The sequence below is a fragment of the Berghia stephanieae genome, chromosome 1 (assembly GCF_034508935.2).
Source record: "Berghia stephanieae isolate SIO BIC M18660-M18661 chromosome 1, UCSD_Bste_1.3, whole genome shotgun sequence".
NCBI classification, from domain to species: Eukaryota; Metazoa; Mollusca; class Gastropoda; order Nudibranchia; family Aeolidiidae; genus Berghia; species Berghia stephanieae.
The window spans coordinates 68,098,236-68,123,055 of NC_088360.1; the positions used below are offsets into that span (position 1 = coordinate 68,098,236).

A 24,820-nucleotide genomic window follows, 5' to 3' on the forward strand; every position below is an offset into this window, starting at 1 on the left:
TTTATCTTTCGGGTTTTTTTCCATTATAATACATTGAGCATTTTGGACACAAGTGAGCGGAAATCACGAGAGAGGAAAGAAAACACGATTATTGTGTTATCAAAACGTTAGTAGAACAAAAAGAGAGATTAAACAAATCTTTCAGTTGATTGTGAGAGCAAAAATACGTCGTTGAACTGCTTGCAAAATGTATGTGTCATATCTACCTTTTTTATATTCGTTATTATAATATATATATATAATTATATATATATATATATATATATATATATATATATATATGTTATATCCCTGACTGAGGGCGCTCCATTCCGAAGACAGGTCCAAGAAGGTTAACACGGAGAAATCTTACGGCCTGTTTATATTTATATCAAAACAGATTTTTATTCTTCCTGGTTTGGCTATAGGAAGAGCTGGCCAACCTCACACCTTTTCATCAAACGGTATCTCTACAACCTGGGGCAGAGAGACGGCCAGTTCGGCTAAGGACCTCAGCTGACATCAAGATAAGAATCACAATAAAAATATATTGTGTTTTTGTTTTCCTTTCTTTGTGACCAACGATGAAAAATAAACAAAAACAAGTAAATACGTTCTATTTAAAACTATTTAAAACAGACTAAATCTGACTTACTTTTATTGTCAGTTATAAGTGGGACTGGAACTTGTTGATTCATTACTTATTACATGTGAAGGTTATATCCTCAGACAGCTATTCGAGCCAATACTCATTGCTGTTAATATTTTCATGTAATATATAACGGGGAAATCATAGGATTTGCAGACCTCTATATTTTTATTCTCATTAATAGGACGATTCTGTGAGTGCAGGAGCTGACAACTTATATAAAACGCTCTTGTGGTGTGGAGATTGTTACCTAAGTTTTCTTAAATTTTAAAATTTAACCTCGACCTAATTACTATATTACACGAATCACTTTTCTTCCCTGTCCATCCACGGCCGGACGGATATTCATAAACTGTAGGTGAAGTGACAAGAACTCATGAAAACTAATTAAATAATAATAATAATAATGATAATAATAATAATAATAATGAATAATAATAATAATAATAATAATAATAATAATAATAATAATAATAATAAATAATAATAACAACAACAAATAATAATAATAATAATAATAATAATAATAATAATAATAATAATAATAATAATAATAATAATAATAATAATAATAATAATAATAATAATAATAATAATAATAATAATAATAATAATAATAATAATAATAATAATAATAATAATAATAATAATAATAATAATAATAATTAATAGGGCGATTCTGTGAGTGCAGGAGCTGACAACTGACAACCTATGTAAAACGCTCGTGTGATGTGGAGATTGTTACATAACATTTCTTAAATTCTATAATTTAACCTCCACCTTACATCGACCTCTCATTAGTCACTCATGATGACGTATGTGGGTCCCACTGATGAAGTCTTGCCGCTGTTAGACAGGTTCTGGACCATAGTCTGTTGCCTGTCAAATGTTTCTTCTTGTTGGCATGGAAACCAGACAGTTTCTCTCCTAGTTTCGATAGGACGACGTTCCCGTCCTCACGAGGGACTGATTTTTCCCAAGTCGATTTTCACCTCGTATGTGCTTTCCCCATCCGATGTCAGGGAAGTTAAATACAAGGTTCGCCTAGACTGCATTTGTCCACGATTACCCCGCATACCAGCTCTAAAGCAACTACAGTGAATGAGCACATTGATAAACATATATTTACATAGACCTTTAGTAATGCACGAAGCATTGACAGTTTGACACACACACACACACACACACACACACACACCACACACACACACACACACACACACACAATTACCATTTAAAGACCACCCATTCTTAGGGGCGGGTTTGTTCGAGGTGTACGTGTTGGTGTTCTAGCCAGGCGAGTAAGAAACATTGCAAGACAAAGCAAAGAGAAAAATTCAAGAACCCCCCCCCCACCCCACCCACCCCACCCCCATTAAAAAGTCTCCGTCGACTGGGGATCGAACCTCATACTTCCTGATTAGGTACCGGTCGGACATGCTAATATCACTCTACAGAGGCAGTGACCTGGGAGATGTCTCAGCACAGAGGTTACTCGGGCAGTGCCATTATTTTCACAACACCTACAACAAGATATCAACACCACCATCATCATAATCATCAAAATCATCATCATAATCATCATCATCATCATCATCATCATCATCATCATCATCACATTCTTCTTCTTTTCGTCTTTATTCCTTTACAGACTAGCGGTTTTGACGAGCCATTGCAAATGTTACTTTTATGCCAAATAATATTGTTTCAAAAGTTTAGCGGATAATGAGATATCTAAGTATATACCTGGCAAATTTCCTTTTCGATATCGCGCGAATCTCCCAGCAGAAGGCCAGAACGAATTTCATTTCATCGTCGTCTCTTGCACGAGAAAATCATTCTCTTCCACTCCCACTCTAAACAGGCCCAAGGCTCCATCTTTGTGACTAATTGTGGATATCATGGCTTCGGAAACATCATCATCCTCACAAGCAGATTCATCGGAAAAGTAAGTATTATTCTCTTTGAATATGGCTTTGTTCACTCTGCTTATTATTTTACAACACTGTTTGGAGTCTGCTATCGCTTAAGTTCTGATAAGTTCTTTGACTCATTCGCATTCTATTTATTAGTGTTATCCTTCAGAGTATTGGCATTGATGCGGAGGCGAGGTCCCTCTTTTTTCTCTCTGACAACTCGCATTCATTACTCTTCTAGATAGAACGTTAAAATTATCTTTAAAAAAAGAATTCTATAGACGTCTCTAGATTTTACTAATTTACATATTCTTTTTTAAAAAATTATTATGACTGATCCATTCAATTTCAATTCATCATGCAATTTCTGGCTATTTGGTTATCTCAACTCATATATTTTATTTGATACAGAACTATCTAGAACCACATAGTGTAGAGCCATTGATACAGACACAGAGGCGAGGTCCCTATTTTTTGTGTGGTAGATAGATAGCAGACCAAATGAGACAGCGCTATTCGTTGACTCGCAAGTGATCGCAACTCTTGACATTACTAGATAGCCTCGCCTTTGGCCGACCAACCTCCGCTGCACGTCCAACTCGCCTTGAGCATGCATTCACGTAAAATATAAAGATTTTTTAAAAAAACCTACCTCTGTTTCAAAAACTAGCATCTTTCACCTTTCTAAGAAACATTTTGATTTTTCAGAACTTTAGTTCGTTAAAAAATACCGGCCAATCTGACCCGTTGAGTCGAATGAAAACGAAATTTTGTTGTTTACACGGTTCAAAGGAAATTCCGTAAATAAGCTTTCATGGACTTCCTGTGTTGTTTTTACAGTGTCACGTGACCGTTTTGAGAAATTTGTCGTCTGCTACAAATAATTAGACCGGTAGGGGGTAGATATTTTCGTTGGAGCAGAGAAAAAGTGAGTATTATTTCTTGGACTTGTAGAGAGGCCTAGGGTCCACCAGCAGTCAAGTTTATTGAATAAAAAAAAAAGGCCTTTTTACTGCACTAATGCACCAAATTGCATACCTATCTATGGACACTTTGTTCCGTATCTTTTTCCCAATAAACTTTTTTAAAAACCTGGGGCCAGGGTTGCTAGTTTGGCCTCCTGGTGGCCAAATTTGAGAAATTTGGCCTTTTCCCAAGCCATTTGGCCTCCCAAAATTTGGTTTGGCCACTTGGCCTCCTGTAACCAACTTTTTGGCTTCCTCTGACTTTCTCCGTTATATCGTTTTACTCTGGTACCGGTAAAACTTATTTTATTTGGCAATCTAAATATCTAAATGCAACACGTGCTAACGCCACAGATTGCATTTGCTAATGCTTCTATATATACGAATTTTCCTTATCCTATCTAAATTGTTTAACAAATCTAAAGAGTTTTTGCGAGGCTAAGGTGGGTTTGGTGGTATTTGGGCTCCTGCCGAGGAATCTGGCTTCTTGCTATAGCTAGTTTGGTCTCTTACTCAAAAATGATCTGGCAACCCTGCCTGGCTAGGCGGAACCTTGATAACAGAAACGGGGCCCACACGATTTCGCGAGGATTTAATCATGAAAACAATTAGGATATAATTTCAACACAACTTTTGAAATTCATCAAGGATTGTCCATTACCGAATGTTTTTTGATAGAAAACAAATGCATCTTCAAATCTAAACTGCTTTTGACGGTAAGCGGTAAGTTTTTATTTATTTTTCTGTCCAAACGAATGATTTGTCCTGGTTATAGAAGCTAAGTATTGGTAACACCGGCTCAGCTCTCTAGATAGAATAGAACATTCACTAAAGGCCACCTCTATTTGCAGTTATACTGCGAATGGTAGATAGCGGTCGTTTTCGTTATTCGCTGTAGTACTGTGAATAGTATATAGCCTTCGTATTCATTATCCACAGTAGTACTGCAACCAGTAGATATTTCGTTATTTGCAGTAGTAGCCTTCGAGGCTAGAGATTTATTGTATAGAGGGATTGGGCGCAAAATATAAACTAAACTGCATTAATATTATTACTATTTTTAAAAAATTTATTATTTATTTAAAAAAATTATTACTACCTACTGTATTAGTATATTATTTTGCATTTCGTTAACAATGTCTGTTGTTGTGTGATGGTGGTGGGTATGTTCGTCCGGTAATAAAAACAGCCAATCCATTATGAATATCGTAGTAATAAGAGCTTCCAAAAAGAAGGGAAGATCGTTTTTATACCCATAGACGTCACAAAATCACAGGTAGAATAACAACAGTGAATGGAAGACCCCCAAAACATGAAAATTCACAACGGCTACTTACTTGCCAAACAACAAACATTGAAACACAATACATTCCCACATCATTACTTCCAGGCGATGTTATACCACACTATACAGTACAGGAGATGCAATGTCAACAAAACTAGGCGTCATACACTTGTTCACTTTACCAAAGAAAAGGATGAAATCTTAGACAAGATACTTAAAGTCAGGGGCAATACAACCCTCAACCTGCAGCTTGGCTGCTGCAATGGCACTTGGTACAGAAGACAGATCTGTGTATCAAATACAGGTCATTTAACAATGTTACATACTAAGTTTCCCCTCTACCTTTAATGCCAGAATGCATCAATGCATTTGGTATTCAAAGCTGGATTCCAATTTGGCAGATTGGTAGATCCCTAGTTCATGAAGATTTTTAGCACAATGCAGCTTTCCATACCTGTCGAGGGCTCTTGAGTTTATTAAACTCCCCTTGAACTGTTCAAAAACCACATCACCATTCCTATCACCACTATTGCTACAACTACCACCACCACCATCACTACTTCAACAACCACCACCACATCATCATCCCTACCACCAATAATACAACAATCAGCTCATGATCAGCCTTACCACCACTACTACAACCACCATAACACCATCCCTACCACAACTACTACAATAATACAACAATCACCTCATGATCATCTTACCACAACCACCACCACATCATCCCTACCATGACTACTACTACAACCACCATAACACCACCATTCCTGAGACCACTACTACAACCACCACTACATCATCCCTACCACCACTACCACATCATCATCCCTACTACGCGGGTGGTTGGATGGGAGCATCACCCTTGAATCATATACCTATGATGTTTGCATGGGTGTACGATCCGATAGTGATGTCGTTTCTTCTCTTTACTAGCCTATCCTGCTTCTTTGGTTTGTGATTGTATTTTTGACAGGGGATATTTTTTTTTCTGTAAATCTTCTGCCTGTTCTTGGTTATTTATAATTTAGCTTATGATATCTTTAGGTTATGATTTTGATTTACATTTGTACTATTTTTGTTAGATTGCTTGTTTTTTTGTTTCAGCGGTCTCTCATATAACCTCAATTGTGTTGGAAGAGACCTAAAGCAACAAACAAACAAAATAACATAGTTTGGATTTTTTTACACTTAAATTTCGATTTCAGCTTTGAAAGCTTTGAGTGGTGTCTGAACTGAAATTCCTATGGAACAATTTAAAAGTCGGCATCTCTGGCTAATTTGTAATGTGTACATGTTCTTTTGTTACAAGAATGGACAAAGTACTACTAGAGTAGTCAAGATGAAGTAATCTTTTCTTTTTCCAATTTTTCCTTTTCAGGATGGAAGTTTTGAAAAAAGCCACAGAACTACTGGCACAAGGAAAGAGAAATATGGTTTGTGGTGAAGTTCCTAAAGCTGTGACTTTATTTGAGGAAGCTGTAAAGATGCTGTAAGTATTTTGATATTTTTTACAGCCTTTATTTGAGTGATCTTATTCATAAGGCATTTGGTGGATGAGAAGAATTACTATTTATCAGATGTATGATTATTTCTCCGTCACTGGTTTGTTTTCAAGATAAATTACATGTTTGTTCTCATCTGTGTCAAGGGCTGCAAACTGTGGAGAGCTATCTAGAGACTGTGCCGATGCCTATTTGAACCTTGGATCTGCCCTCCTTGAGCTTGGTCGCATGGAAAGCAGTGTGTTGGGAGCTGCTTTAGAAGGAGGTAAGAAAGGTGCAAGATGTGTTTTGCAAACAATTCGTCTAAAAGCTTAATTCAAAGCAGGTTGTTGAAAAACTATTTTGGGGGTGATCGGTCTATATACTTTTTCCATATACAGTCACTCCGGATAATCGCAACTTTTTTCAAGAAACTGAATTCTATATAAAAGCCACTGGTAAATTGCAACACATTTTGGCTGCAAAAAATGACAAACTCAAATCAATGAAACATAGTATCATGATTAAATTTCATCATGACTTTGAAAAATCGAGTCGGTGGGGTTTAGTGCTACAGTTGTGTATCACCACTTTATTAGAAACAAAAAGGGTGGGGCTTTGCAGTATGGGTTTGTGTGGAGGGGAGGGGGCTGGGCATATTATAGTCAACAGGTAACAACGACAGTTGTAAGGAGAAACTGAGCGATATCGTTTATTTTGGATTGACAACTATTACGGCAAATGGGTTTGGTTAGAGCTTTCTCTTGTCACGGCTTAGTTCTTTTGACTCTTACAAATGTTGAGATCAAAAGAGTAAAAGTTAATCCAATCTGAATAACATGTTGGCCAGCATCAAAGCTGGTTTTGCTAATCAAAATCTATGCAGGGCTGCCATATGGTTTTGTTTCAATCAAATGGCTCAGTTTGTGTTTGTGGTGGACTAAGAAAAATGTTTACAAGTGGTTTTGAGTTTAGCATATATGGTATAAAACTGATTGTCAAATCAAAATTGCCTTAAAAACTTACAAGTGGTGGTAAAAAGTGTCCATCTTTTTATCTGAAATAGACCAGATACTGCAGCGTGAAAACCCCCAAAAAACTGCGAAGACTGATAAACTATGGCTTCTCCTAACAAGAATGATATCGCATTACAGGAAAAACTTCAATAAATTTAATTCATCTCCTAAACCAACTCAGACCAAACTTGCCAAAAAAAAAAACCCTAAAAACACATCTCCAAAAATGATTGCAATAGTGAACAGGAAACTCAACAACGGTTAATCACATCTCTTGGTGTAGTGATTATCCGGAGTAGACTGTCATTTCTATTGCCTGATCAAAAAAATGCACTGATTAATTTGTACATTTTTTGGGAGCTTCATCACAAATCTATTTAGTGGAATAAGATGGAATGCATAATCAACTCTATGGTACTAAGACATTGGTAAATGCTATATAACATGAATACACAATTATTTCATCCATCAAGTTTTTCCACAACATGAACTTTGTGAGAAAATTGGTAAAAGGGCAAAACGTGTGACAGTTTTCTTTTTATGACCTCTTTTTGCCAGTAATACATTGCACTGGTAAGAACAAAAGCCCCCTTTCCATTGGTTTGTCATGGTACATCTTCCCACATGCTTCCTGCTGGCTGGTGTCTTTTTATGGTTCAAGATGCCCCAGGTCATGTTTGTATCATGGTTGTAAGGCATTTAGTTCAGCTAAAATGTTTAACCAAAATAAGAAAAGAAAGAAATAGAGCCACGGCTAAGACAATAGTTTAACGGGAAGAAGGCATGTATAACGGCTTATCATAATTTTGGAGTGTCTTGTTTTGGTATTTATCACAGTCCTGTATTTACTATTTCAAAGTACGATTTTCTCAAACTGATGATGTTGACCCATTCAGGATCCGCTTTATTCCTCAACTGATAGCCTTCAAATTGGGTAATAATTGATTAGATGCTAAAATTGTTTGGGATATATTATAGTGTGTTTGATTTTTTTGTATAATTTTGCAGAATCCTCGTATTTTCAAAAATTCACATAGCCTAATTTGCTTCTGAAAAATTTAGTTATTGTATTTAAATAAATGTATGTAAAGATTCAAGCTCATAAACTAAAATATAGTCAAAATCCAAGAATGCAGCATTTCCTTGACAACAGGAAGTGTCCTACAAAATATTTTAGACTCAGCAGCTTACCATGTACATCAATCATATGTATGAGACATACTGATATTAGCAGAAATATAAATAACAAATGACTCCAACCCCCCCCCCCCCCCCCCCCCCTCCCTCCTTCCCCCTGAGAAAACTACACAGAGGGATTAAAATAAAATAGTCTATAAATTATAAAGTATAGTGAATGGAGGTGGAAGATGACATTTTTGAAACCATTGAAATGGATTCGCCACGGACACAATTGGGGTGACTGGCCACAGTATAACTAGAAGCCAGTGCATTGGGATTGGCTAGGAAAATGAATATAATTGGGCTATTGAGTTCTTGGCTATGGGTTAATGTCCAATTTATACAGAAAAGAGTAGAAATTTACATTTTTGGTTGGAATTTGATACATCAAGTTTGATGAATCATGGCATGCTGCTATCATTTCGAAGAAATCCATTTCTATGTGATTGACTGATTCTTTGTTCTCAAGCTGATTTAGGAGTGTCATGATAATGGTCTACATGACCAAGCAAGGTGGAAAATGATGGTCTTGTCTTGCAGCTAATTCTTATTACATTAGAACAATTGAGATTGTGCTGAAAATGGTTGAGTGCACCTGATACAGCGACCTCTAACTCTAATTCAATGTGTTTGTGGGTTTATGGCATGACTCAATGGTCACCTCGTGATGGTTTTTATGTCTTTCTCTTCATATCATTGCTAAAGAAGTCGATCATTGTTTAATCAAGGTGAACTGTAGTAATGTGGAATTTTTGGGGTTCACTCACCAGAAAAAAAATACAAACTTTCTTTCCATTTTTTTTTTCTTCAAATAGTGGAAGCGGAGGATGAAAAAGAAGAAGAAGGATCAGAACAGTTTGAAAAGCCACCACCTGATGATGGTAAGTTTTTAATGTATGTAAGATTTGTATAGACAACAAACTCGTTGAACATGGCAATAGGGCTTGCCCTAAATGAAATCCATCATACATAGTACTAATCCCTTAATTTATGACGCTAGATATAGCATTTTGGTCATCATGATACAAATCTCAGAAAAAAATGCAAAAAAGAATATGTACTCGAGCCTTAATTGGATTCAGTAGTCTGATGTCACGCAGCCAGGCAACGGCGGCCATCTTGGTTCTAAACAAAGAAAATCATTACTTTTTATTATTCATGCTGGCTAGAACTTTTCATTCCCTTTTCATATGCCTTTTGATCAGAATGTGTAAAAGTCAAAACATGATCAAATTTATGTGTGGTTTTTTTTTTTTTTTTTTTTCATCTGGAAACGCGGGTGGTTGGATGGGAGCATCACCCTTGAATCATATACCTATGATGTTCGCATGGGTGTACGATCCGATAGTGATGTCGTTTCTTCTTCTCTTTACTAGCCTATCCTGCTTCTTTGGTTTGTGATTGTATTTTTGACAGGGGATATTTTTTTTCCTGTAAATCCTCTGCCTGTTTGTTCTTGGTTATTTATAATTTAGCTTATGATATCTTTAGGTTATGATTTTGATTGACATTTGTACTATTTTTGTTAGATTGCTTGTTTTTTTGTTTCAGCGGTCTCTCATATAACCTCAATTGTGTTGGAAGAGACCTAAAGCAACAAACAAACAAACAAAAATCATCTGGAAACGTTTTTATGCTCGCCGGAGAAATATTTCATACGGCATCCGCCATTGTTCCGATAGTTTAGAGCCAGTGTTACTAAGTTACCATGCGTCAATAGGAAGGAAGTGACGTTACGACTATTGAATCCTATTGAGAATTAATCATTAACCATCTGTAATCTTGGAATGAAAATTTCTAATTTCATATGCAGGCTGCAATTTCCTTGTCACTTACATCTGAGTCCCTGGTTATCACCATGGGTTGGCAACTTGGGTTTTAATTTCTTTGCACAGCCATAGGGCCCAGGTGGCCAAAGTTTATTCCATTTTCTGTTGTGTTAATGGACAGTTAGTAGCAATTGCTTACTACCCTTTAGATAGCCTAGTCTTATCGTAGAGCAATCTCCGCTAGATCTTGCAGATCCAGTTACCTAGTCAGTGCAGGGACAGGTGATCGATGGCAAGTGATTAATCAATTGTGCTCTCGGACACCTCCACCCCTCTGTTTGCAATGGCAATATTTTTTATTTATTTTTAAAATTATAAATTACAACATGGGGAGAAAACATTCATTATTATGATTTTATCTCGCAGCTGAAGAAAGAATTAAACTAAGAGAACAAGTGTATGCAGCTATGTCTGAAGAAGTGAGGAAAAAACCTGATGAAAAAGATGATCAGAAGTCTGAAGCGCACGTGGCTAATGGCAGAGCTGACAATGATGAAAATGAAAAGAAAGACGAGATGGAGATGGATGAGATTGAGGATAATCTTGAGGGAAAATCGGAACCTAGCAGCAAAGAAGAAAAGAATAAAGAAGTCAAAGACCCAGAGAAGGAAGATAAAAATTCCTTGGAAAATGCAAAACTGGAAGAAATCCCAGATTCAAAGGATTGCGAAGGGTTACCTATAAACAAGGATACTGTGTCTGATGGTAATAATGATACCATGGAGAAAGGAGAGAAAATGGAAGCTGATAAAAATATATCTGATTTTGACAAAGAAAAACAAGACAAATCTGAAGCAAAAGAGAATGATAGCGTTGAGGGTGTTGATACAAAGATGGATGAAGTGAAAGAGTTAGATGAGACGATGCCTAAAAGTTCAAAGAATTCTAATGAAAATTTTGGGGATGAGGGTAAGCATGAAGATAAGATGGAAGATGAAGCAAAGGGGCCTGATCAGAAGGAGCCTCAGGAATCAAAACAGGAGGGTGATGTGGCCATGGAATCAAAAGAAAATGAAAATGTTGAGGATAACGAGGAGAAAACATCACAGAATGATGAGAAAAAAGTATTGGAGGAGAAGTGCCAAAACATTGCAGACAATGATGTGAAGGATAAGACTGTTGAAATGGGTAATACGGAAGAAAAAGGGGCAGAAGAGTCCAATTCAGCTGCTAAAGCATCAAGTTTGGTAACTGAAGAGCCCAGTGTGGCTGATAGTGAACTTGACAGTGAGAAAGCAAGTGGATGTGAAGATATGGAAACTGATAAGGGTAAATCTAGGACCAGAAGTTGATTTTGTTCATTAACATTTGAAAAAAAAAAAAATTGAGCTTGAAATTTGCACTTATTTTTTTTCTTATTTTTTCAACAGTAGTATTTCTGCCAAATAGATTGCCATTCTTATTTTGATAGATCTGGCATTTTAGCTAGATTTATATATGTATATATATATATATATATATATATATATATATATATATATATATATATATATATATATATATATATATATATATATATATATATATATATATATATATATATATATACACACACACTTTAGAAAAAATTGTCTTTAGTTTGGATTTATACAGAAGACAGATATAATAAAAGATATAAACTTTCAACTATTCTCAAAGGTTTAGTTGCAATTCTCATGGCACTGTCTATTGTCTGGCAAAGATCTTGTAATTAGCTTTTTGTTTTGAAAAATGTGCCCATGAGAACTTGCCATTGGAAATTAAGATTGGCAGAGGCTACTACTGTATTGTTTGCACGATGTTGCTTATTTTGGCAGGAAATAGCAAATAACAATTGCTTACATCTTTTCTTGATAATAGTGCTAGTTTTTGTGCAAGCTGTCTTAACTTAATGAGTTTTGAGAACTTTTGTTTGAATCAACTAGGAGACATTCTCTCTCTCCCCCCCCCCCCCCCCCCCCCCCCCCCCCCCCAAAAAAAAAAAAAAAAAGAATAATATAAAAAATGTAAGACTATTCCAATGCTTTGATTGTTCATGGTCATCATTTTTTAATCACAGTTTATTTGTTTTTCTAAGTTATTCTCATATTATTGGCTATGTAATGCATTTTTATTTTTTTAAAAAACAACAAAAAAACAAAAACTGGAAAGTGCACTGTTTTTTCCATTAGCCTGCCTTCCTTCTTTTCACATTTTCCACAAAATAAGTAGGTCTATTGTGATTATAGTTTATTTTCTGATATCGAGTTCCCTTTGAATAACCAGATTAAAAGATGTTCAATGAAATGCTGACAATTTATCGTTTAACACCAAGTTTACAAATAACACAACTTTGTTTCCATTAATATTCATGTTAGTTTATAACATTATCTTAATTTAGAAAACATGAAGAGCTCAGCTCTCCAAGATACACAGGTTATTTGAATGTTTCAGTTCAAGAATGAATATGAGGAATTGTTTTAACCCTCTCCTTACCAATTATAGGAAAATCGTCAGATTCACAATCTTTGTTATAGGAATAAGAACTTAATGCTATTTTGTAAATCTTGTTTTGCTGGACAAATTATGTATAGTATGCACTTATTTCTTCTGAGTTTGAGTGCAAAGCAATCAATTTCTGCGTTGGGTAGATATGGCATTTCATGAAAAATCCAGAAAATGGTCATAAGGAGAGATTTAATAGGCAAGGATGCAGTTTTAGATTTTAAGCTCTGAACAAAAACAAAAGTTTACATCGAACAGTGATTGAATGTCAGTATATGGAATGTTCATCTTGCATTATTTGCTGAGTGGGTTATTTTTATGTGCTTTGGTTAATCTCATAGCTGGCCATATACCCTGGCTGAGAGGGAACAGTCAAAAAAGAGTTTTAGATGATGATATTTTCTGTCTTGTAAATCATCTGTTATGCATTATATATATAATAATTTGTAAACATTTGTGTGTATTCCTATTAGTGGGGACCCGAGACTTTCAGGTGATCTCAAAGTGTACTGATAGTGTGCTCTTGGAATCTACATATTATGTTTCTCATTTGAATCGATTCCCCTCTCGTCTTACTTTTTCTTGGGTGCATTAATTATTATTGCACTTTTTAGTATTCCATTTTTTTCCTTCTTACTGGCACTGATATGACCTTGATGTGTTGCAAGAGCCGTAAAACCCTCAAAAACAAAACAGTTATGGGAGTTGATTAATCAATTCAAATTGAAGTCAAAAGAGCGTTAATGAACTTGATTTTGATTCATTTTCTTTCAGATTCTAAAACAATCTTGTTAGAATTATGAAGTTCGAGTATAAATTTACATATTTAAGTATTTAGAAGCAAAATGCTTTTTAAAGGGAGATTATATTGTATTTTTGATATAGATTTGTGGCATTTATAATTATAAGCCCAGATTTCAAAATTTTCAAAGGGTATTGGTCCATTTTTGGTTGAAAAGTTTGCGTTAATCTATCAATCTCTTCACCCTCTTATACTTAGCACCCCTTGACAAGACTATAGTTCTCATTTTTGTAATTGAAATATTTGAATGCATGTCTCTTTGACTAAGATCCAGTGTCTGTGTCTGGGTGGGACTTGGACGCAGACGGCACTCGTTTGGTAGTGGGTGGAATTCCCTGGGGAAACATTTACTGTCTTAGCTCTTGTATTCTCCATTGCTCTCCCCCCTTGTAATCTTTCTTACCCTGTGACATAAAATGCTTTGCTTCGTTTCCTGGTTTTGGAATGAGCCAGATTCAAAATGTTCCTTCCTAGTTTTTCTCTTTAGGGGAGAGGAGATCAAATGTATGAAATTTTAAGATTTTCCCGTTCATGAGAGGAAATCACTCGCCAACTCACTAGTTTTTCCATTTTAAATTTGAATTTTTAATTCAGGTTCTTTTCCTGTCAAATATAATTTTTGTTTGTCAAAGTATCCTTGAGCTTGCTTGCTTGCTTGCTTATTTGCTTGCTTTTTCAGCAATCTATGGTCAGGAGATTGTATCTGATTTGCTTCAAATCATGCTTTAATCCTTTGACAGATGAAAAAGCAGATGAGGGAAATGAGGATGAGGATATGGCAGAGGGGGAAAATGATGAAGAAACAGCAGATGATGATGAAGGGGAAGCTAGTCAAGATGAGGAGCACAGAGGCGTAAGTTGTGGTTTTAACCTCAAAAAGATTTGAAAATACAATGTAGAAATGTCAGGTTTGAGAGGCAATTCTTTCTTTCCCCTCTTTCCTACTCTCTCTCTCTCTCTCTCTTTCTCTTTCTCTCTCTTTCTCTCTCTCTCTTTCTCTCTCTCTCTCTCTCTCTCTCTCTCTCTCTCTCTCTCTCTTTCTCTATCTTTCTCTATCTTTCTCTCTCTTTCTTTCTTTCTTTCTTTCACCCATATTTCTCTTTCTGCCTCAACCACTCATATTCATGTTAGGTTATAGAAATCGCAAGGGTGATCAACTGAGGTAACAATTGATCAATTACTTATTTTGAATTTCCTTTTTTTAAAATATCCTTATTGTATAAAGTATATGTTGCAATTTGTTAAAGATTTTTGAGCCTTATTTATAGTCTGCATAACCATTAGGTTTGCAGCGCCAAATTGTAGGCTGCATTACAAAATAGAAACAAATGCTTTCAGGCCTCTTGACTCTTTATCTCTTGATGTAGCAGGTGGTATTAGTAATATTGTATTGTAGGCTTTGAAAATTGTCTTGTGGAAGGAGACAATTCATTAACAATTTACAAGTTATGTCTATTGATTAAAATGGATATATTTTTAGCAGTAACTATATTATTTTTGCATTTGGTTTGGGTTCTGATGGACCAGTGGATTTTCCTCCTTTTTTGCCAAGGTTCCATTATCACTTAATTATACATATTTCACTCTTTTGGACACAAGCTTTTGGATCATTGAGTGATGTATTTCTTATAGAATATTACAACCGAGTATCATCTGCATATTTCTGGAAACAAAAGATCGTTTTCAAATATATGGGCAGTATGTGGAATTTCTCTTGATCTAAATATCAAAATGTAATAGACAAAGAATTTTTTTCTTGCAATTTGTATTCTTGGATTTCAATTGATTCAGTAGGGCCTGTATATGTGCTGAATTGTTTGTTTTTTTTTTCTAATTTCACAGGATCATCTTGGAAACTTTCATCTTGCATGGGAATACCTTGATTTGGCAAAATTTATTTATTTAAAGTAAGTAAAATCTCTACAGCACATCATATCTTGGGGTGGAATTCACCACATGGCAGCCCCTGGACCAGCGGATATTTTATCAGTTTTCACACTTGCTATCTCTATCCTGGTGGGGTTGCTGGCCTCCCATAGTGGACAGGAAGGTACTTAGTGTCTTCTATACCCCTAGATATGTTTTCCAACTTGGTTTCTGTCTTTGTCTTGGAATGAGATTACTTGGTTTTGGCCTGGCCGGATACCCTGTCTTCGAGGGGAAACCGTCAAATGTTTAGTAAGAGAGATGATATTTTTTGTTTTGTAAATCATCTCTATCTCTGTTATGCACTGAATTTTGTTTTTGTTTTACATATATATGATTTGAAAACATTTGAGTGTTCCTCTTGGTAGGAACCTGTGCTTATGTGGATGAGACATATAGGTGATCTCAAATTAAGTACACTGATGTTGTGCTCTTGGAATCTACATCTGTTCCCTATTTGAATTGATTCCCCTTCGTCGTGGGGAGCCTGTGCTTGTTTGGATGAGACTTTTAGGTGATCTCAAACTAAGTACATTGATAGTGTGCTCTTGGAATCTACACCTGTTTCACATTTGAACCAATTTTCCTTTGTCTTACCTTTTCTTAGGTGCTTTAATTATAATTCTACTATCCCATTTTCTTCCTTTTTACTGGCGCTGATATGACCTTAAGTGTTGCAAGCGCCGTAAAACCCTTAAAAACAAAAACAAAATTCCCTTTCGTCTTACTCTTGGATGTTTTGTCATCCTCGGAACTTTTTACTATCCTGTTTTCTTCCTTTTGGGTGGGATCAATCTTGGTCTCTTCACACATGAAGTGAGTGCTCAACCAACAGACCTATCAGGACCCTCAATGAGCATGTCAAATACCAATATTTCACCCTTATTGATTTTTTTATGAGGCATTCTAGTTTATTTGTGAATCTTTGTGAGAGGTCCGTATGATATGAGATCTAGTTTTTCTCACGTTTTATGCTCTTTACCAGGGGTGAAACGAAAGAAGATCAGTTGAAAGCAGCAGAGAGTCATGTGAAATTGGGTGAAGTCAGTATGGAAACAGGTTAGTTATTTTTTGTGGTTTGCTTTTGAATGTTGTGATTTATATTTGATATGCTTTATTTATAATGTCTGCTTGTCATTCATTAGTTATCATTTGCATAAATTATTATTATTAAAGGCTTGCCAACCAGTATAATTTCTCATTTTAATACGCTTTAAGGTTCAAAATATATGGGAAAGTTGACTAAATGAATGTTGAATGTTGCTAAATACAAAAAATCAAGTTTGTAACAAAAAGGAGAAAAAAAAAGAATAGTATAATAACTGAAGGTCATTAATTATGGTCTCCACCTAGATAAGCTGAATATCCAGACAAATGATTGTCATGAGAATTGCAAGATTTTCCCACTCTCAACTAGCTTGATACATCTCCATATGAAATTTTGGATGGTTGCACGTGTTGAAAATATGATTTTTGGGGAGAATATGAGAATTAGCATAAATATTGGGGAAAATATGATTAATCTTTTAAAATGGTTGAGGTCGGTTGGCAAGTCTGTATTATTATTATTATTATTATTATTATTATTATTATTATTATTATTATTATTATTCCACCCCTCCCATTGGAAAACCCTATTATTTCTTAGTATTATATACATAGTTGTTGAATAATGTTTTGAATGTGTTGAATAAAAATTTTAAACAGAATATTTTCGCACATTTAATTGGTGTGGAAAAAGGTGGAAAAGATAGCTATTTGGCAATTATAAGTAATCTTTTGGTGTGCATGAATCCAATGTTTTTATTTTTTGGGTCAAATTGTCATTCAAGCAGATGGAGAAAGATACAAATTATGGTGATTAGACGTACTAATAACCATACACTTTGGTCACGAAATATCTAATAATCTTACTTGGAGGGGTGGAATAAACGTTTTCTTTAATTTCTCTGTATTTATTCATTATATTTTTCTTGTGCAATAACACAGCTTGTTATTGGGCACGATTAAAACTCGTTTAATAAATACAAAGAAATGAAAGAATCATATATTACTCCCGTAGTGGGCAGGGAGGCACTTACTGTCTTCTATCCCCTTATATCTATTTTCGAACTTGCTTTCTGTCTTTGTCTTTGAATGAGATTACTTGGTTTTGTCCTGACCTGGCTGAGAGGGAAACAGTCAAATGTATAGTTAGTTTTGGGAGATGGTATTTTTCTTTGTAAATCATCTCTCTGTTATGCACTGTATTATGTTTTGTTTACATGTTATATATAATTTGTAAACATTTGAGTGTGTTCCTCTTAGTGGGGACCTGTGCTCAACGTCAGGATGAGACATTGTAGGTGATCTCAAATTAAGTACTTTGATAGTGTGCTCTTGGAATCTACATGTTTCCTATTTGAACCAATTCCCCTTTGTCTTACCTTTTCTTGGGTGTACTTTAATTGTAATTCTAGAACTTTTTACTATCCCATATTCTTCCTATTTACTGGCGCTGATATGACCTTAATGTATTGCAAGCGCCCTAAAACCCTTAAAAACAAAAAAACAAATGATTTGTGTACATTTGAGGATATTCCTCTTAGTGGGGATTAGTGATTGTGTCTGATACTGTCCTTGGAATCTACATCTGTTTCCTATTTGAACCAATTCCCCTTTTGTATTACCTTTTCTAATGTATAGTTATAGTTTTGGGAGATGATTTTTTTTTCATTTAAATATCTTGTGTATTGTAATATTTTTTCATTTTACAAACATGATTTATAAACATTTAAGTGTTTTTCTCTAAGTCGGTTCCTGTGCTTGTGTCTGGATGAGACTTGTGGGTGATCTCAAACTGAGTACACTGATTGTATGTTCTTCGAATCTACATCCGTTTCATATTCAGACCGGCCCCCTTTGTCTTAATTTTTCTCATGTCCTGTTAATTGTAAATCTAGCATGTTTTTACTATCCAATTTTCTTCCCTTTTACTGACGCTGATATACTTTTTTAACAATAAAAGCAATTCCAGAAAAAAATAATTTAACAATGAAAAGACAAAAGACCAATATTCATCTTCCTGAGATGATAAATATTTCTATTTTTAATTTTTTTTTAGAGCAACATGAAACTGCTGCTGAAGACCTTGAAAGTGCCCTAAAAATTCAACAGAAACACTTGGAGAAAGATGACCGGATGATTGCAGAGACCCATTACACACTTGGTTTAGCTTATGGTTTAGGCAAAGATTTTAAAAATTCCATTCAACACTATCAGTCGGCTGTGTCTGTAATTGAAGCTAGAATTGCATCCATGACCAAGTTTGTAGAGGAGAGTGAAGTTAATGCTGAAAATAAAGAAAATAATGAAGAGGACGCTTTGAAGAAACATAAAGAAGAAATTAAAGATTTGAGAGAACTCATTCCTGATATAAAAGAAAAAGTAAGTTGGGTTTAATTTTTGTTTTTTATTTTTTTTTAACATTAGCAATCAATTACAAAAGTTTTGTTGGCTAATTCAAGAGAATTACAGTTAAAAAATTGCATTTTGATCAGTTTAAGACAATTGATGCTTTCACCTAATGGCCATGTGAATTCATGTTTGCTATGCCTGACACGTGTGCCTTTTTTACTATCTTATAGTATGTCTTGGATTATTCAATTGACATACAGTGTCAGTTATTGTTTATTTTATTAAGAGTAATTGAATAAACATTTCATTGGTTTTATTTCTGACTCAAATTTGAAATAAAATATATTTTGTTCCTGTTATCAACTATCAACAAATAACCGCGAACTGAAGACCGATTACCACCTCAAGTACTTGCCTATCACTTGTAGCAAACAGCCCATAGATCCTGAGTATCACTCACAATTTTAACTCACGACGATTGAAAAAAATGTAGTGTCGACAGGTGTTGTGATGCAATTCTGTCAAAATATTGCGATAAATTCTTACTGTGGGACTGATTTATTTGTCTGTCAGGCATGTACTAAAGTTAACTATGGAAGTAAGGAATGTTTGCCAGGCCTTTTCGTTAATTGGAAATAGTTGGAGACAGAATCTGCTAAATGTCAGGAAATATTCTGATTGGTTAAAGCTTAGTAATACTCGAACCATCAATTATTTTTATTAAAGCGGGTTTTCTCTTTCATTGTGTGGGGTTCCTGACCTCCCGTAATGGGCAGGGAGGTACTTTATTTGCTATCCCCCTATATCTGTTTTCCAATTGTTTTCTGTCTTTGTTTTGGAATGAGATTACTTCATTTTGTCCTGACCCTGACCAAGTCCTTGGCTGGGAGGGAAACAGTCGAATGTATAGGCATAGGTTTAGTTTTGGGAGATGATATTTTTTTCCTTGTAAATAATCTCTAGTTAGGTGTTGTTTTTTGGGGGTTTTTTATGAACATATGATTTGTAAACATTTGAGTGTATTCCTCTTAGTGTGGACCTGTGCTTGTGTCAGGATGAGACTTTGACGTGATCTCAAACCATGCACAATTATAGTATGCTCTTGGAATCTACACCCGTTCCCTATATGGGCCATTTCCATTTGTCTTACATTTCTTGTGCGCTTTTAATTGTAAATCTATAACTTTTTAACTGTCACAATTTCTTCCTTTTTACTGGCGGTGAAATGACCTAAATGTGTCCCAAGTGCCCTAATACTCTTAAAAACAATCTTTCTTTCACCTTTTATTTGAATGAACTATTGCCTCTCAATAAGCAACGTCTCATTTCAGATTGAAGATGCCAAGATTGAACTGGAAGACATGGCAAAAATGAAGGAAATTGCAAAAGAAGCTCTAGGACTTGGTACCAGCAAGTCAGTGGTACGATTGATTTCAGTATTTGACTTTATATTCAAAGATTGTTTTTCCTCCTGTTTCAAGAGTTCCATCCAAATCACCTGACTGATATTAATATGGCTTGAATGTCAGAATCATTCCCTGCTATCCTACAAGATGTATTCTTTTATTCTTTGATTTTCTTTATTATTCTCCACTTTTCATGGCATAGTCTCATAAAGACTGCGGGTGGTTGGATGGGAGCATCACCCTTGAATCATATACCTATGATGTTCGCATGGGTGTACGATCCGATAGTGATGTCGTTTCTTCTCTTTACTAGCCTATCCTGCTTCTTTGGTTTGTGATTGTATTTTTGACAGAGGATATTTTTTTTTTCTGTAAATCTTCTGCCTGTTTGTTCTTGGTTATTTATAATTTAGCTTATATCTTTAGGTTATGATTTTGATTGACATTTGTACTATTTTTGTTAGATTGCTTGTTTTTTTGTTTCAGCGGTCTCTCATATAACCTCAATTGTGTTGGAAGAGACCTAAAGCAACAAACAAATAAACAAAAATCATCTGGAAACGTTTTTATGCTCGCCGGAGAAATATTTCATACGGGCATCCGCCATTGTTCCGATAGTTTAGAGCCAGTGTTACTAAGTTACCATGCGTCATTAGGAAGGAAGTGACGTTACGACTATTGAATCCTATTGAGAATTAATCATTAACCATCTGTAATCTTGGAATGAAAATTTCTAATTTCATATGCAGGCAAAAGAATAGAGGCAGCCTTTATAATTGCAATTTTTTTGTTTGTCTCAAAAAAATGTATTATACAGTGGTTGCACATCATTTTACTTTTTCTTTCCCTCCCAATTATTGATTATAGCTTGCTTTACTTCTCTTCCTTTCTCAGGGCTTTTCTTCTTCATCTTCATCCAAAACTGAAGAAGCTGAGACATTAAGTAATACAGAGAAAACTGAAGAAAACGGAGAGGTAATATGGCACAAAGTGGATGAAACCCACATTCTTTTGCATGAACTTTGACATGAAACCATAGCTCATATTCCTGATCATATCAGTTTTAAAAATCATGAAACGTCTTTTTCACCTTTTTCACGGATTACTGATGCAATGGGCCCATTTCGTTCTTTTAGGTAGTCTCCCATGACCTGCTCATGAAGCAGTATTTACACAATTGGATGTCCCACAATTTCTAAGTGATAAAATTGATGCTGTGCATTTGGGTAAAATGCTCACAACATTCGCCAGCCAGATATAACATACCAACACACAAAGCTCGGTGTAACCTTAAAAATTTATAGTCTGATAGATAAAATTTAGTGGGAACTAATCATTAAAATGACTGTCTAATACAATAGCAAAGAGCTGAGTTACACCATTTACATATACGGTTTTCATGTTTGTTGCCCTTAAATATTCAATTGAAATAGCTTTTTATCCTGATAACAATCTGTTAAATAACATGAGACACACTGAATCATAGATTGTGGTTGCAGGCTCCCTTGTCTCATTATTACTGTGTCGCATTTAATCATTAAAATGGAGGGAGGTGCGTTTCTTTCTCACCATGTGATAGGATTCGGCAGTCGAATTTTGTACATGTAACATTTCTTCTTTTGTTATCCCTATTTTGATTTTGATATTATCAGGTGCTGTTATTACTTCAAATTATCACTTGGGTAATAATAATAATACATGAAATAATAATTTTTCTTTTGAAATTTTTACCCGACATTCCTTCTGAATCTCGCATTCACCTATGCCCCCCTCTCCCCCTCGTCTTTATTTTCAGAAAAAAGCATCTGATATCAGTTCACTAATCAGGAAGAAGGTAGGCGACTGAGAACTTGTTTCAGATTCCATCCATGCTCTATTTATATAGTTCTTTAGCCCCATGTCACTGATGCACATTGTTTGCCAGCTATTAATTTGTATTGAGTGGAAGAAGCCATTTAATTGTGAGAGTTTGCAATCCTGGTATTATCAAATACATGTATGAAAATAATAGTGGGCAGAGAGATCACTTTTGTTGTCTTCTATCTCCCCTATATCTGATCTCCTTTTCTTGGTTGCTCTGTTTTTGTCTTGAAATGGGATTACTAATTTTATCCTCTGGGTGGGGTTCCTGACCTCCCATAGTGGGCAGGGAGGTGCATACTGTGTCTTCTATCCCCCCAACCCGTTTTCCAATTGTTTCCGGTCGTTGTCTTGGAATGAGATTACTTAGTTTTGTCCTGGCCGGAGATCTTGGCTGGGCTGGGAGGGAAACAGAGTTATAGTTTTGGAAGATGATATTTTTTTCCGTGTAAATCATCTCTCTGTTATGCATTGTATTATGTTTAGTTTACATATTATATTATATGATTTGTAAACATTTTAGTGTATTCCTCTTAGTTGGGACCTGTGCTTGTGTCTGGATGACACTTTTAGGTGATCTCAAACTAAGTACTTTGACGGTGAGCTTTTGGAATCTACATCTGTTCCCTATTTGAACCAATTCCCCTTTGTCTCACCTTTTCTTTTGTGCTTTAATTGTAATTCTAGAACTTTTTACTATCCCATTTTCTTCCTTTTTACTGGCGCTGATATGACCTTAATGTGTTGCAAGTGCCGTAAAACCCTTAAAAACATAAACATAAAACGTAATATGTCTGTTTCCCCCTATGTTTGTGTTTCCCAACATGATTTCTGTATTTGTCTTGGAATGAGATTGGTTTTGTCCTGGCTCTGGCCGGATACCCTAGCTGGGAGGGAAACAGTCAAATGAATGGTTAGTTTTGGGAGATTTTTTTTTTCTTGTATGCACTGTATTTTTTATTTACATATTATGATTTGTAAACATTTGAGTGTTTCCTCTTAGTGGGGACCTGTGCTTGTGTCTGGCTGAGACTTTTAGGTGATCTCAAACTAAGTACTTTGATAGTGTGCTCTTGGAATCTACACCTGTTTCTTATTTGAACCAATTCCCCTTTGTCTTAACCTTTTCTTGGATGCTTTAATTGTAATTCTAGAACTTTTAGCTGTCCCATTTTCTTCCTTTTTACGGAGCTGATATGACCTTAATGTGTTGCAAGTGCTGTAAAACCCTTAAAAACAAGCAAAAGTTTTATTCCGACCCTTGGGTGAGGGAGAATCAGATATATAGTATTATTTTTGGGAGACTTTTTTTTCCTTGTAAACCATCTCTGTTATGTACTTTTATATGTTTTGTTTTGAATGCAATGTGTAAATATTTGAGTTTTCCAGTAATGAGATCCTGTGCATGCGTCTAGATGGGACTTTTAGGTGATATCAAACTAAGTTCACCAATTGTTTGTGTTTGGAATCTACGCATTTCCTATTCAAACCAGTCCGCTTTATCTTTTTTTTTTTTTTTATCTTGGGCGCTTTTAATCTTTGATATTTTGTTGCTGAAGCAACTTAACAGCACTGTAAAACACGTTAAAAAACATGAAAATCAAATATGATTATATTTTTGATACTTTATATTTAAATTGTACTAATTGCTGGAATGTTCATCTTTCATGGAGATCAGGCTTTTTTTTTTTTTAATTTTTTTTTTTTTTTTGGTTGGTCACATTTTTCGACTTATTTACCTTCAGAGGAAACAAGAGGAGGATGGTGTTACTGAGATTGAGGCTAAGAAAGTTTGTAAAGATGCAGCAAGTGGTGATGCACCTACCGAAGTCTCATCTGAAAAGATGAATGGCCATTCTGAGGTAATTGAATAATCATTATCCGATATCTTATTTTGTTTTATTAGTTTACTGATATCATAATTTTTTTTTCACAAACTTAAGGATCTAATTTTCTAATGGCTTTGAACTTGTTTTTTTATATTTCTCATTGCAGATCACAGAAGTCAGTTCGTAACTTAAGATTGGACCAAGAAGACCATCTTACGCTCACATCTTTTCATTCATTCATTCATCCATAATGTTGATTTTTATTAGCTCATTAGTTGTAATTATATTTCTCTTGTTCTCATTGTGTAAAACATCTCAATCATGTTGTAATGGTGGGATTTCATGATTTTGTCATAATAAAATTTTTGTGACAATTCTATTTTGTTTTCTTTGTGTCTTAAGTAGATCATCATCCCGTGACACACTGATTTAATGTATAACAACTGGGTGGGGTCTTTTGTTCTTCCATAGTGGGTAGGGAGGCACCTAATGAGTCTTCTATCCCCCTACACAGTGATGCCAAAACTCTGGTTTCACTGGAAAAAACTCCGGTCTGGAATTACTATTAGTTTTGGAGCTTTACTTCATTTGAAATAAGAAAACTTTGGGATTGTATTTGGCATTGTGTTTATATCATATAATTCTAATGTTATCTATTTAGAACTCTACAATATGTAAACATAATGCTAAATACCATCCCAATTCAATTTCCGTGTGTGTGGAAATTCCTCTTACGGCATCAAAAGTCCTACAAGTGGTGTCTGAAATTCCTGTGAGCCAAATTTAAAGTTGGCTTCTCTGCCCTACATGTTTTCCAACTTGCTTTTGGTCTT

General features: G+C 35.1%; 1 protein-coding gene across 1 annotated transcript; it reads left to right on the forward strand.

The window, feature by feature from the left end:
- The first annotated feature begins 2,392 nt into the window (after positions 1-2,392).
- LOC144980114 (histone-binding protein N1/N2-like) lies at positions 2,393-24,366 on the forward strand. The gene is made up of 14 exons (XM_078927658.1): positions 2,393-2,576; positions 6,179-6,289; positions 6,449-6,567; positions 9,292-9,357; positions 10,672-11,574; positions 14,311-14,423; positions 15,413-15,477; positions 16,482-16,555; positions 18,600-18,922; positions 20,224-20,313; positions 21,193-21,273; positions 22,094-22,132; positions 23,904-24,020; positions 24,154-24,366. The coding sequence occupies exons 1-14, from the start codon at positions 2,530-2,532 to the stop codon at positions 24,172-24,174; spliced, it is 2,169 nt and encodes a 722-aa protein (XP_078783784.1). The 5' UTR covers positions 2,393-2,529; the 3' UTR covers positions 24,175-24,366.
- The last annotated feature ends 454 nt before the right edge of the window (positions 24,367-24,820 follow it).

Coding starts and splice junctions, on each gene's coding strand:
- LOC144980114 (XM_078927658.1), top strand. CDS start 2,530: ATGGCTTCGGAAACATCATCATCCTCACAAGCAGATTCATCGGAAAA. Junction 2,577..6,178: donor CAAGCAGATTCATCGGAAAA/GTAAGTATTATT, acceptor TTTCCTTTTCAG/GATGGAAGTTTTGAAAAAAG. Junction 21,274..22,093: donor AAACTGAAGAAAACGGAGAG/GTAATATGGCAC, acceptor CTTTATTTTCAG/AAAAAAGCATCTGATATCAG.